The sequence below is a fragment of the Harpia harpyja genome, chromosome 2, assembly GCF_026419915.1.
Source record: "Harpia harpyja isolate bHarHar1 chromosome 2, bHarHar1 primary haplotype, whole genome shotgun sequence".
Lineage (NCBI taxonomy): Eukaryota > Metazoa > Chordata > Aves > Accipitriformes > Accipitridae > Harpia > Harpia harpyja.
In genome coordinates, this window is record NC_068941.1 from 44,439,204 (window position 1) to 44,455,027 (window position 15,824).

Here is a 15,824-nt window from a genome sequence, read left to right on the forward strand (position 1 = left end):
CTCTGGAACAATCTAATACACACTAGTTGTTGCTGAAAAGGAATTAATGGTAGTGGGAGACAGAATAATACCTATTCCTCCCTCAGAAAATCTTTACTATTTGTTAACCTGGTTTACTATTGAAGACTCATCATAGTTATAAAGCTCTGACTCAAGATTCCACATTAAATACAGTATTTGGGACCTCATACTGAAGTCATTGGAAGTATAAATTCAACAAGTATTTTTTGAGTTAGGCTTTGTGGACTTGAGGATAACTTTTAGAAGCCAATGGGAAGTCTCATTTATTTCAAAGAATAGTATAGATTTTATATTTAGATTTTTTTCTTGTTAAATTCTCATCTATTTTGCTTTGGAAATAAAGATACACGTTTCAAAAAAGGAGTTTTGAGCACACACCTGTAATAATTGCATTTGACAAATTAAAATAGAAGTAAAGCTATCATAATGAAAGCAGTGATGTTCTAGAATAATTTCTGAGGACTGAATCTAATAACTAAGCACATGTGATCATAACGAGCCCTGTATTTATGGGGACTTCCTGCTGCTTGCTTTTCCACATGATTCAAGACAAAACAAAGCACTGCATTTAACAATCATATTAGGCACTGACCTCACATTTCCTCCTAAAAGCTAAGCCCAAAGACAAGTTCTGTAATTTCAACCCAGATCAACTTCTATAATAGCTGCTGTTACTGTAGGTTTATATATTAATTCATACAAATACCTCAGCAATAAGGAGTGCGTGAAATCTGAATCTGATATCTGTGACCTGAACAGCATTTCAAAACTGAAGGTACTTTTAAATATATAAAGCAATAGCAGGTAAAGTAGCAATACAGATGATCCTGAATAACAGCTGCATGACAGATTAGATATTATTAATAGTGTTGAGTGGTACCTGAGAGAACAAATAGTTCCAGTGAAACTATAAAGCATCACTAATGGAAGAAGGGACTATAAAATTAGGTCATGTTTTGTTTTGGCTAGCTAATTCTTTCTGACAATTTCTTGTACATCTAGTGGTAATTCTTACACTCAAGTCCTCAGTGTGAGGGCCTTCCATGGCCCCTTTTTTGAGCATAAGATAACATCAAAAATAGTTCTACACTAACAATAGAAAACAATTCTGAAACATATTGCTAATTTTTTTTGTTCATTTTATGCAGGATGTCAATTGTTACATAGAGCATTTAGTTCTATTATTTACAATAAACTTGTTATTTGTATTCATTGTATTCAATCAGTTCTACTAACAAATGTCTAAATTAGCATCATTTTTAATACTGCAATCACAAAGGGAAGTACCTACATATACATACATCTACTGAGTGATCAAACAGAATAATTTATTATTATTTACTTGCTTGTGGTATGCCTTGAGGTTTTGCAACCCACCATGAAGACCACCTGAAGCACCTGCTTTGAAATTTCATTTTAGATGGTACTTTAAAGGAGGAAAACACATAAGATTATTTATTTTAGAAAAGAGCACTAGAAGACAAAAAGAGACAGCATTTACAGCAAACACAGAATTATCTTGATACCATAGGATACATTACACAAACAAAGTCCTTGAAAAGTAAATAAAGGAAGCACATCAGTTGAGTTTTAGTTCATAGAAGATAAAGCTTTCAAGAATCTGTATTCCTTATTTCTAGCTTTTGTTTGGCTCCATCATTCTAGGCTTTCAGCCACCCTTTGAGAAAAAGTTATATATAGTTTTCCTGTTGTCCTGGTTTCAGCTGGGATAGAGTTAATTGTCTTCCTAGTACCTGCTACAGTGCTATGTTTTGAGTTCAGTATGAGAAGAATGTTGATAACACTGATGTTTTCAGGTGTTGCTAAGTAGTGTTTAGTCTCAAGTCAAGGATTTTTCAGCTTCTCATGCGCAGCCAGCAAGAAGGCTGGAGGGGCACAAGAAGTTGGCACAGGACACAGCCAGGGCAGCTGACCCAAAGTGGCCAAAGGGGTATTCCATGCCATGTGACGTCATGTCCAGTATATAAACTGGGGGGAGTGGGGCTGGGGGGGGATCGCCGCTCGGGAACTAACAGGGCATCAGTCAGCGGGTGGTGAGCAATTGCATTGTGCATGACATATATTCCAAACCTTTTATTATTACTGTTGTCATTTTATTAGTGTTATCATTATCATTATTAGTTTCTTCCTTTCCATTCTATTAAACTGTTCTTATCTCAACTCACGAGTTTTACCTTTTTCCTTCTGATTCTCTCCCCCATCCCACCGGGTGGGTGGGAAGTGAGTGAGCGGCTGTGTGGTGCTTAGTTGCTGGCTGGGGTTAAACTGTGACACCTGTCTAAAAAAAAAACCCAAAACATTCGCTGATAGAAAATCCTTTAGCTTGCAGCTGTCTGGGGAAGGGAAGGAAAAAAAAAAAGAAAAAGAAAAACAAAACACCAAAACACTAAGAAGGAGCTGGATCACTTCTGAGACAGAATTTTACATGATGTGGCCAAAGCAGTAGAGGACCAAACCAGCTGATTCCTTCACTCCCAAGCTCCCAAAACCTAGCTAGGTCTAAACTTTCTGGTTTGTCTTCTTATATTAATGGAAATAATTTTTCAGGCTCCTCTCTGCATACACCATTGATCTAGTTAAACTGTTATGGCACCTAGTAAACAGATTTCTAGTAGATAGATGCTACAGCACCAAAAAAAACCCCCCTCACAGTATGAGTGAAAACAGCCAGTACCCAGAATACTACATCAGTCCTGCCAGCATGTAAAACACTACAGAAGCCAGAAAGCATCTTCATCTGCTTGCAACATTTTGTGAACCTGGACTTGGCACAAGCCTCCAAGCACCCTCTAAAGCATTTTCTTTCTTTGTTACTGCCTCAGCATCTGACCTTCTGAAGAGGGAAAGGGATCTTTATTCCACTGCATACAGTTATTCACATTTGGTTGTCCTGTTTATTTTGAGCTCATTTTGTCAGATAAAATGAGACTGTCAAAAGTAATTCACAGAATACAAGCAAGCATGTATATGTATATACGTACAGATATATATTTATGTGCACGTTAATACCTTTAAAACAGGCAATGATTAATCTTTGCCCTTAAGATGGTTTATCTTCTACCACTAGAGAAAAAATAGAATTGCTGTTAATTGTGGGGAACTCTTCATAAAGCAGTACAATCTACAGTCATGTTTGATTCCGAATTTACAATCTTTAGATGACAGTCAAATTTCTAATTAAGTATGCCAATAAAAAAAAAAAATTCTTACCTGCAAATGCTAATGAAACAGTACTGATAATTAATCCCACAGATATGCATTCATATTTAAATAAAATGTAATTGCCCAGTCCTTTAAAATGAAACCACTTTAAGGGAGTAGGTTGTTCAACAGCATAGTTAAGATGGCTTTCAATCCTATCCAACTGTGCTCAAAATCTTATCCATGTGTTTTTAAATACCATTTGAAATCACAGCTAGAAATGTGCATGCTAGTTGCATGCTTGATTATTACTCTTCCCTTTCTAGGCTTAGGCTGATGACAAATACCCCAATGCCTTCTCTCAGCCCTTTTCCAGCCTTCTCATTTTTTTCAAAGGTTCTTCTGTGCAGCACGATCCAGTGCTGAGTACAGGATGTTGATGAACTTTAGAAAATAAGAGCTGTTTAATCTTCACCAAACTCAAATATGTCTTAAGAGTATATTTTGTTATCTAGAGTACATTTTATATTTTAGCAGCTTTAGGCACAAACTGGCTTCAAACATACCCTTGGGGAATTGCCACATATAAAACCTGTGGTGCTGTGACCCCTATTACCCCTCCCCTACCTCCACCACCTAGTCGTAGAATTTCTGTTCTCATATGACTCTGTCTTAACAAACAAGGCATTAAGAACTGCTTCCCTTTTATGCCCGTTCTTCCACTCCCTCTCCATACTTAAAAAAGCAACTCATTAGAGTTACAGAAACAAAGAAGAAAAAAAAAAAAACCAAACCCAAAAACAACCCCTTTGAATTCTGTGCACCAGTTTTGAACAGGATCAATTTCTCTGGCATCACAAACCCAAATTTTGTCCACTGCCATTCTGAGTGAATAAATGTCAGTAACTCTTGTTCCAGTGGTTGGGCAGACAAACTTTAATGAGGAGAGTTCAACAGTTCTCAAAACCACCACTCCACTGCTATTAGGGATAAAGGCAAATCCACTGGGAGTAGCAGGTATTACATTGAGATTAGGTTCTAAATGTAGATGAAAAAGGTGGAGATAAAAGAATCAAAAAACAGTGACAAACACAGTTAAGCTCAATGGACAGAGGACCATGCAAGGGATCAAACATTCTACAAGCATTTTTTATTTTAAATAACAGTTATGTCTTTTAAACTTCTTTAAATAACAAATAAGACCATAATATTTTAGAAGATGATCCCCTGCAAATACTACTATTCAGTTATAATCTTTCACTCACTACATAGTTATGAAAAGTATTTTTTAAAAAATCCTTCCTATTTTGGTTTTGATTTGTTCTACATGTTTGACAGTGTCCGAGCTGGTGAAAAATAATCTTTTCCATACTGTACAAAATGAAAAATTCAAAATTATAATATATAATTACAATATAACACAATTATAACTTTGGAATGCAAACCTGAAATTATTAAATACTTAAAGAAAATTCTGGAAAAAAAACCCAGTTTTATTTCTGTTTGGAATAAATAGTTTCAACCTTCCTATTTCACTTAATTGAAGAAAACTGAAATGTTTAATTCTGTCATAGGTTGATGCTTAAATGAGGAGATACTTGTGTGTGGAATGGTGCATGAAAGATGTGATGTGAGTGCTTCTTGTGTGTATTTCCCTTCATGGATCTGATTCCCTGTCTGTATCTGTATCTAGATCTGTATCCTGGTAAATCCAGACTTGCCATTACTAGTAACAGGTCACAGGCTTTGCCTTAAACAAACAGCACAGGCCTCTGGACTGGGGCTGTCACACTCACTTTGCCTGGGGTTGACTTGGCTTGTGTGGAGAGCTTGGTTTCAGCTTGGGGTCAGCTTGTTTAGCCATAAGAGCAGTAGCCGAATGACCATATGGCTATCATTTAATTTGCTTTGGTTTTGCTTAGCTTAGTATACTTTTATAGCATTATGTAATTTTTATTAATGCTATGGATGTAGGTCAGAATGACTGAATTCAAACTCTTTTGAAACCAAATGCAACAGAACTAGAATTAATCCTCAAATTTATTTTGAGAGTATTTGTTTTGCCTTAATTTCAGAGACTAATGGTATGTCACATTCCTTTGGCCTGTTGGGCACACAACATACAATGAACTAGTACCTTTTTTTAGGTTTCATTTTTAAATAATGTAATGAATATGTAGACAGTTTGTTAAAAAACCCTACATAGTAGAATGAATCTTGCTCTAGAAATCATCTTGCAAGATACGCCTATAGTTTTAAAAGGGTCTTCTCCGCTATTGTATTGCAACAAAGAAACCTGAATAATTCCTAACTTTATGAAAATTAATGTTTCCATTATCATTCTTATTAAGGCAATGCTTAACATACCATATGGAAATGATCTTCATTATTCAAAAGTCCATTAAAAATACACAACAAAAAGCTATCCTTGTCTGGAGTTTTACAACTATGCAAAATAGTCCCTCAGAGGCACATTGAAGTCTTACTTGGAAGAACTATGTTATGTTTCCATTAACACATGCTTTCAGTGTTTGCAAACAGCATGCTAATGTTTTAAACATGTCTTTAACCTTCTTGGATTGCTACAGATCCTACATGCTTCCATATATATTTCCACACCTATGCATATAATCAAGATCTACATGTAAAATATCTATCCATAAAATGGTAGATAATGCATGGGTACATTTCTATAGATGCTATGTAATTATGTTTTGGTAAGTCAGACTTACATCACAACATTTAATAAAGAAATTAAGGTATTTCCAAGTGTTTTGGTAGTACAGATGAATTTATGTCACTGCCACAAAGTCCTAACATCTCCCATTCTCTCCCTCTCGATCTCCTAAGTGACTCAGAGGAGAGACTCTGAGTGTCAGGACACTGCAAGAAAGGCAGTCAGATAATGTCAGGAAGCAGGATCAAGTTTTTTTTAGGAGCAGTAAGCCATTCGTTTAGCTGAGCAGTATCACAAAATCATACTTTCTGAAAGACTTTCAGGGAAATAAAAATAGAATTCAATGGGCAAAACTAGGAAAGTTTCAGGCAGTCTTTCTTGATGATTAATTTCATGTTTATTCTTATTGCCTTCCATGCAGCCATTTTTTTCCTAATACCCATTCATTACTTTTTAGTTTTAAAGTCTATAAGTAGTTTTGGATCTTTTTTCCTTTGACATCATCTAAAGTGGCTGAGAGCTGTCAGTTGTCCAAAGATAAAATACAAGAAGACTAAAGCAGGAGGCTGTAATGACTCAAAATGAAGATACATTAATGGACTAGCCAATGCATAATCGAACTATAATTATAGGAAGAGCTGAGCACAAACTTTATCTACTATGCTGCCAGGTTGCTGAATGTGGAGCAACAGCTATTGAAACCAAAGTCAGATTTCAAGATTCGGTCTTAGATATGAGGTAGATTAAGAGTAAAAACCACCGGTTCTGATCTGGATATAACAAAATGTATGGATGTATCTTACACTGCATGTAACATATCATATAAAAGCTCTCAGCATCTATCTTCTTTCTGCTAGTCACTACCATGTTGACCCATACCCCAGTGGTTTGGTCAAGACGTTCGTATGTACTGTACACATTTATCCCCAGTCACCTTTGGCATTCAAGGGAACAAATATCTGGCAAAACTACACAACAAATCTATATCTCTCTCCAAGTCCTGTGAAGACATAAGGCACCTAATAGAAGTTGTACATTTGTTGATGGGTTTGTCAGAAATGGTCTTATTGGCATGCATAAATACAGGGTGTGGGGAAGTGTAGCTTTTTTGGTTCTATTGATTACATCCTGACCACACTACTTCCCACTTGTGCGCAACACAGACTTATCAATGTATGTTGGCATTAAGAAAGATTATTTAGTAATTCTCCATTACCAAAATCCCTCAGAAATCTGGACACTAATGGATTTGATTTCTGCTAAGAAGTTGTCTACTATATCATGACTGTAAAATTGTACTCATTGTTTAAGTTCAGCATCAGGATGTATAAAGAATTAAGAATAAAAAAAATACCATTTTAGAAAAACAAAGCAAGAGAGAGAAAAGAAAACTGAAAGAAGAATAGGGTAATCTTTGTACTTACGAAAAGCTCTATAGAATTCTTCCAGAGCTAGGTGCTTGTCACTATTATAATCATCATATTTCAGCAAATCGAACAGAGAGCAGTCAGACAGATCCTTGCCCAGCTCATCCCGTTTTATTACCTGACAAGAAAATTATAACCATGAAATTACATTTGAGCTCTTAGAGTTCTCTGGTATAATTAATTGTTTCTAATAATCATTTAATAGATCATTTTAAGGTTGCTGTGGGGCAATGAACTGCAACTGTGTAAAGTCAGGGATTTCCAGTTACTTTATTTATTGCAGTTTTAGAAGTTAATACCTTTAGGACAGACTCACTGAGATTACACAAAAGTTTTGAGAATATATAGAGAATATATATAATGGGGATAGACAGAAGCACTATAAAGACACTGTGAATGTTAAAGCTGATTTTACTTTACATGTATAGGAATGGTGATTAAGAAACATTCAAATATACTTTAGATAATTTCCCAAGTACACATGACGTAATGCCTTTTTTCTCTCAGTCTAATTCCTAACCACAAAACCCAAATTCAGACATTTTCAAAAATACCTAAAATAAACTCCTATTACCCTCCTAATTGTATCAACTTCTTACAGGCTTTTGACAAGCCTATTATCTTCCCAAAGACCTGTTATAAAAGTAGCTGACCTGAAAAGGCTTCTGTCTCAATGGGGGCACATAAGCTTTTGTAAATAGATCGTAACTAATAGCTATTAGATTTTTAACTCCAATGAACTTCTCCCAGAGAAATGTTCTTTAATTTGTGCACCATTTTGGTTTAAAGTCCATATACGTTGTAGACATGTACCTTGATTCCATCCAAGGAATTTTTAAGAGGTTGATAACCACAAGCATTCAGAATTCTCATTTTACAAGGTGCATGTATTAAAAACACTATCACCTAACTGAAAGAACCAAACCTAATGCAACTCCGTGTTGCAATGTTGCACAGTTTAAAGTTTTGTACGAGGCACAGAAAAAATGAATATAACTATAGTTCATTCCTTTGTAAAAATAATTACTCTTCCTACCCTCTACCTGTCTCCCAAAATAACTGCAAAACCATTACATTTGTATTATCATACGATAGCTTCTGAAAAACAGAAGATACAAAGGCTTTTGTGTTTCAGTTGCTCTGCAAAGGAATCACCAGGAATTGAAAGGAATGCATTCAGTTATTCGTGTAAATACAAAATATCTAAACAAATAATAGAGAATAAAAGGAGCATTAGAGCAAAGAGAAAGGACACAAACATTTTACCCTACCAGAAGTTATCTTTTATATATTAATATAAAAGCATTATAAAAGATAATAACCTTGTCAGTACATTAGAAAATATAAAAACCATTCACAAAGATAAGAAAAATCACCACAAAACCAGCTTTACCTATTATTAATTAAAGATACATACTACATTACCTGAATATTAGTGCTAGCTACTTCTTATACTTTAAAAGCCTGTTTATTAAGTTCACATTAAACTGAATTAAGAAAAAATGAAACTGTGGGATCTTACAGCTGGTACATAAAGGACAAAAATGTAGCCTGGGAAAAATAAACAACTCTAAGCCCATTGTAGTTATACAAGTAGTACTAAAGATATAATGGTGTGTAGTGAAAACTTCAGTCTAGAAGAAATCTCTTGAGATTTCAAGGCCATGAAATGTGCTGAAAATCACAGTTGGTTCATGAAAAAGGAACATTTAGGGTGAGAGGCATTGTTGCTTTGCTTGCTTTTCATAAAAGTTGGTCTGAAATAGTTTAAAACGCTTGTGCCTGCTAGCTTCAATTGTACAAAAAAGAATTAAACTTTACACCTAAGGTGGTGCAATAAAACCTTTGTTAAAGCCCACCAACACTTGCCACTATAGTACCACATTTTTAATTGCATATTAGTGTTCTCAGCTTCAATCCTTTGAGTTGAAATCTGCCTTATGATGCTTTTCATTTATAATTTGTCAATTTTGTTAAAAATAAAAATAATAATAATTTAAAAAAATTAGCTGGAAAGATTGAGATATTTCCAAGAATGATGCTATGGATATGATTTATCTTCCTGGCAATTATTTAATTTTTATCTTCAGTAAACCCATAATTTTGATTACAATGTTTGTTTATATATAGACATCTTTATGCTGGTGATATACTTTAGGGTTCTTTGGAAAATTCACTCGTTTTTTATAAACCCTCCAAAAATGTCCATAAGGACAGATTTTAGAAGGTACAGAAGTGATTTCATATCATGATTAATCTTAATTATCTGTGATTTGCTACTAAAAGAGCTGTTCTAATTTTTACCTAATAGGAATTCTCCTGTGCTGGATCTAGCCATCTCCCAACTCTGCAATGTGATCTGTGGATCAGATCAACTCTCTGATCAAAAGTAAAGTTAATCTTTGTGGAAATTTTGGTTGGTTGGTTGTTTTTTTCTCTTGAAGGGGTGGGAGATTAATATTCTATCACAAGAGGTATGACTCAGAACAGGTATTAGGGTGTGGGGATTTGGCTTTTGAAAAATTACCTGTTTCTGTAGCAGCCTGCAGTCAGATCAGACTGACAGCGATATTAAATGACAACCTATACGAGATTCTAGCAAAGCAAAGCTGACTACTTACCAAGACATTAGCCAGCTGAGAAGTTGTTTAGCAACTCATGTTAGCATCAAGCATTTTAAAATCATCACGATCAAACTGCCTGTTCACAAGGGTCCCTAACTCACCGGCTGAGGAGACCTTTTTCTTATTGACATTACCTTTTAACAGATCTTGACATATCAGTGAAATTCCATAAGTGGGCATATAATGACACAGTGCAAATATTCAAACACAGCAAGAAAAAAATGTCAGTATTGGTTCAAGAAATAAACAGTGAAATTCACAAATAAAGACTGTGAATATTTTTTGTGTTTCTAAATGCTATCACAACATCATATTTTAACACCATCTTCTAGGAAATGCAGCCTGTCAGACAACCCTGTTTTTAATTTTCTTTTACTTCTGTAAGGGATTTAATTTACAAAGGCAGCTTGCTAAACTTAATAGCTTCTTGTAGGTATTTTTAATTTTACATCCCACATCATTACAAGAGAAAAATAATACTATGCAGTATCAATAAGGCATATACTGTGCAAATAATAATGTCAGTAATTGCAAAACCTAAAAAATAGATGTCAGTAAGGAATCATCAAATGGCTGAAAAAATCCAGTGGGATTTTGAAAGTCTGGGGTCTCATCCCAATCCTTTTCGATAATTTAAAAATAAATATAAAAATAAAACTGGCAGATGGTATATAATGTTGAGGTGAATAATAATGAGGAGGACAGGGCAGCATATGGAATGAAATGGATGACATAGTTACATGTTTTCAGGAAAAGGATCTGTGTTTTCATAGAGCCAAATATAAGGTCATTCATCTAGAAATAAGAACCTAGACCATAGTTTAATGAGGATAAATGGGCCCTGGAAAGCAATTTATCTGAAAAAGAAGCAGGATTTGCTGTGGCTAAGGAAGTCTCAAATTCCAGGATCATTCTGTAGCCTAACCAAGCAGTATGTCTTTTTGAAGTGTAACAAGGTAACTCAGGGTAGAAAGGCAATGGTGGGACTGATATTGAAACACAACTTTCAGTTTTGACTTGCGCATGTTAAAATTTAATGTTGAGAAGCTAGAAGGGAACTTCTCAAGTTAGAAAGGATCCATAAAAGTAATGAGAAGCCTGCTGAAGACACTTTACAATAAGAGAGATGAGAAAATTCAATCTTTATAGGTTTGGGGGGTTTGGCTTTGGGTTTTTGGTTTGGTTTTTTTTTTTGGAAGGGGGGTGGCAGTTAAAAGGATACTAAGAATTGACCATATCACATTCAATAGGTACTTTCACAGAGGAAAAAAATAAATATGGATGCTTCAATTTGGCAAACAAAAGTTAATAGGACAGGAAATATGAATAACACCTCTGAAACGAAAAAGGAAAAGCTACAGGAACACTTAACTTTGAATCCTGGGACTCAAGTTCTCCTTGATGTTTTCAAATAAAGGCTGCACACTTCCTTGTAGAGCTTTTTTGCTTCAGCCAAAAGCAAGACATTAAGGTTTTTAATTAAAAGTGCAGGATAAATAGAATAAAATTCCATGTCTATGATACACAAGTTAGATTAGATGATGGTGTATCATAGATGATCTAACAGCATGCCTTAAGTTTTAAATTCTATTAATCTCTGTCCATGGAGGAGAGAAGAGTAAAATTGAAGGAAGCTGATTCTTGAGCCAATTCTTTAAACCCAGCTGGTCTACTCCTTGGTTAAACTAAACAGACAGTAATTAGTTAGGGAGGCAGGATAGAAACAGGCAAAGTTTTTAGTGAGTCACATGCTAGAAACAAAATTCTTACCATAAAGGTTAAAGCCCGATTAAGATAATCTGCACAATTTTATGATTGTGCCATACAAGTCATACGTGGGATTATTTGATTTCAGACTTCTGAGTTGAAAATTCATACCAGAGAATGTTCACAAATATTTATGCTCACAAATTTTACTTTACATTTTCATAAAGACAGTAAAGTATTACATATCGTGAACAGGTAAAAGGTGAAGCATACAGCAAAACTGCTGTTCTGTTTATGGCTTATTGTGAAACCCCATGAATACTGAAAATGTAGAAACTTAACTAAATTTTCAAATGAAAAATATAGCTTTTCTAAACCATGAGCCTTATCCTTGAGAACTGAATGGTCTTTGAAACATGGAGGAGGGATTTGTATTTGGAAAATATTGTATTTTTTAAAGATATAGCACACAATTATTTATTTCCCATGAAACAGCATACTGTTAGCTAAGTTCAAAAACTCTCAGGAATTTAGTCAGTACTACTCTAAATTTTAGGAGACTGGGAAAGGTAATCTGATTAAAAATGACAAACTGCATGTCAGAATAGATTGTTTCATTCATTTCCATTTGATTTGTGACAGCCAAAGAAAAGTCTTCAGATGTTATGAAACTAGATCACAAATAACACAACATTTCCTTTATTAGTCCACCTTACCAATAATTTTGTTAGTCGGTGGTTTTTTGCTTGCCTGTGCTTGATGGTCTCTATGTACTTCCCCAAAGAAAATGCTACAGAAATAAAACTACAAACAAAAACTTCCTTTACAGTGAATATGATGGTTCAGTTAATGTGTGTTCACCTTTCCTAAAGGCAAGTATCTCTCATCACAACAGTACCACTCAGTGCTTGATCTAAAGTACATCAAACACCAAACACTGGGGGACTTGTGCTCCAAATTCATTCTGACTGCACGAGGGGGTTCAATTACCTTGTTCCACCATCTTCCACAGCAGTATAACTTTGTGGAAATTAAAAGAATTGATAATGCTGTATTAAACAAACCAATTACGTGTATAATTCCTTCAGATTAATTTTTTTTTTAAGATAATATATAGTAACCAAGCCGTTTATAGATACAGCTCTACTCATCTACAGAGAGTGTATTCTTCTAAGGTATGGCATATTCCTGAGATTTACAGGGAAGTACACATACCTACACATAGCCATATAGACAATAGTACTTAATTTTCTACTTAATTTGTTTATTTTTTAGTACATTTTATGTTAGAACTTTTGAATTGATGCTTATGTAAAGATGCTATATATACATATACACGCACCCACACTTCTGTATTTATCTACAAACATACATGGATATGTGACACTATTCAAAGGTTCATTACACTTTATGAGAGATCTGTATTTCTGATGTCACCTGTAATTGAAGCATATTAAACTGATATGTGAAAATGGCATATTTAATCTTACAGTAGTTCCCATAACTTCCACTTATCATTCCTTGAAACAATGATGAATTTAGTACAGTTTCCTCAGAGTAAGTAGTTCATTTGGCTGTTTCTTAATTGTTTTTGTTTGGTTTCACTAACTGGAATTAAATGACACTGAGAACACATCAAAATAAAATGCATAAGTAAGGAACAGGAAAATTTTTTATAATTAATATTATATATTCAGCTTGCTTTTAGACTGTGTCACTTCCCTTTTCTATAAAATTTTGCTTTCTTAGCTCACTAGTATAAGAAATAAATACAAGGAAAACAGCTCTAAGTCTAATCAAGTATAGATTATTTCACTTTCACACACAGAAGGAACTTGAATTTTGCTGTTGAGCAAAATGAAGTATTCTTAGAGCTTATGTATCTTTCGCTGATGGAAACCAGAAAAGGCTTGCTCTTTATAAAATGGCAATTGCACCATACAGGAATAACTGCATTCATCAGTGGAAAAACACATTTTATTCCCATGTATCCCCACAATACTTCTGATGTTTTTTCTCTTCTATACAGCAACAACAATATAGAGTAATCAAGCAGTCTACAGTGATAGAAACACTGACATTCCATTTATAACTTTGTATTAAATTCCAATGTGGTTTTGCATAAGACAATAGATAAACAAGTGAGTCTGTTAACAACTGAATATTCATAGCTAACCAGAAGAATCAATTATCTTCCTTTATTTTGGATTCATTTAAATTCTTTCAAAGTGCTTTAAAAACAAAACAAAACAAACTCTTCAAGGAACCACCCCAGTTTATTAGAAATCTTGCAGATATGTTGCATTTATGTTAGACCAGAGGTGATGAAGATGATGAAAATTCTGCCAATTTCATAGTCCACCCTTTTGGAAGGGTAGATACTCTTTCTGATTAGTACCTACCTCTCAGAACAGAGTGGTCTAAAAGGTTAACTTCATCAATAAGTCCTTTCAAAATCCAGCCACATCTCACTTGCCAATATAGGATTTGGAAACTAGAACATTAAGAGTTAGGCTCAGCAGTGAACTCAGAGAAGAATACATATAGGAACAAAAATGTTCACTTAGCCTGCATGGAGCTACATCACACCACCACTTTTCTATCTTCATTACAGACTACCTTGTCTAACATTTACAGTGTGTAACAGAGTTATAATTATTTTTTAACTGTAATTCTGTATTAGACTACAAAGACATGAAAAAAATTATACACAGATACCAGAATTGTTCAAATAAAAGAAAAAAATAGTAATAGCCTGCCAATTTTTAATTTATTGTTATAATACTTGAAAAATTTTATTAAAATTTTCTCACTATTTGAAACAGCTTTTTTAATAAAAAGCACTATTTTTGCTTCTTCTGGAGAGGAATATTCGTTTCTCTCACATCAAGATGCAAATGCAAGAACCTTATAATTTCTGATCCAAAATACATCAATAAAAATTGGACTGTTGCTGTCACCATTTCCAATCCCCAGCTGATTCATTTCAATTTTACATTAGGTAGGATGACTATATGGACACCTATGAGATAACAAAATGCAATCCAAGAGCCTGATTGCACTCATTGCACAGCAAGATTGAGGAGATGTAAAATTTAAGATGCACTAAAAACTGAAGCTCGATATTCATGTGAACATAAATTAACTTCAGGAGTCCTTGTTGTTTTCTACAGCAAATATGTTATTTTTCATATTGCCTTAATATGATTAAACTTAAAATGCAGACAGGCACTATTATTTATGACAGGTCTGTAGAGTTCAAAATTCTGGCTGTATTGTGTGAGCACAGGTGAGAAAAATTCTCCTAATCCTAAGAACATTTTCAAGAGCACAATAATGTTTCCCTGTGGGTGGTTGACCCTGGCTGGACATCAGGTGCCCACCAAAGCCACTCTATCACTCCCCTCCTCAGCTGGAGAGGGGAGAGAAAATATTATGAAAAGCTTGTGGGTCAAGATAAAGACAAGGAGAGATCACTCACCAATTCCCGTCACGGGCAAAACAGACTTGACTTAGGGAAAAATTAATTTCATTTATTACCAGTCAAATCAGAGTAGGATAATGAGAAATAAAACCAAATCTTAAAGAATACCTTCCCCCCACACCTCCCTTCTTCCCAGGCTCAACTCCACTCCCAATTTTCTCTACCTCCTCCCCTCACAGCGGCGCAGGGGGACGGGGAATGGGGTTTGGGGTCAGTTCATCACACATTGTCTCTGCCACTCCTTCCTTCTCAGGGGCAGGACTCATCACACTCTTCCCATGCTCCAGCGTGTAGTCCCTCCCATGGCAGACAGTCCTCCACAAACTTCTCCAATGCAAGTCCTTCCCACAGGCTGCAGTTCTTCATGAACTGCTCCAGCATGGGTCCCTTCCATGGGCTGCAGTCCTTCAGGCACAGTCTGCTCCAGCGTGGGTCCCCTGTGGGGTCACAAGTCCTGCCAGAAAACCTGCTCCAGCGTGGGCTCCTCGCTCCACGGGGCCACAGGTCCTGCCAGAAGCCTGCTCCAGCATGGTCTTCCCACAGGGTCACAGCCTCCTTCGGGCATCCACCTGCTCCATTGTGGGGTCCTCCCCGGGCTGCAGGTGGATATCCGCTCCACCGTGGACCTCCATGGGCCGCAGGGGGACAGCCTGCCTCACCATGGTCTTCACCACAGGCTGCAGAGGAATCTCTGCTCCAGCGCCCGGAGCACCTCCTTCCCC

At 35.6% G+C, this 15,824-nt stretch overlaps 1 protein-coding gene across 4 annotated transcripts in view; it reads right to left on the minus strand.

The window, feature by feature from the left end:
* The window catches only part of FSTL5 (follistatin like 5), a 343,245-nt gene that overhangs the window by 139,977 nt on the left and 187,444 nt on the right, over window positions 1-15,824 (minus strand). For all 4 annotated transcript variants that reach the window (XM_052778379.1, XM_052778370.1, XM_052778387.1 and 1 more), the window contains exon 6: window positions 7,285-7,405. In XM_052778379.1, coding sequence (XP_052634339.1) covers window positions 7,285-7,405 — 121 coding nt within the window. The remainder of the gene's footprint in view (window positions 1-7,284; window positions 7,406-15,824) is intronic.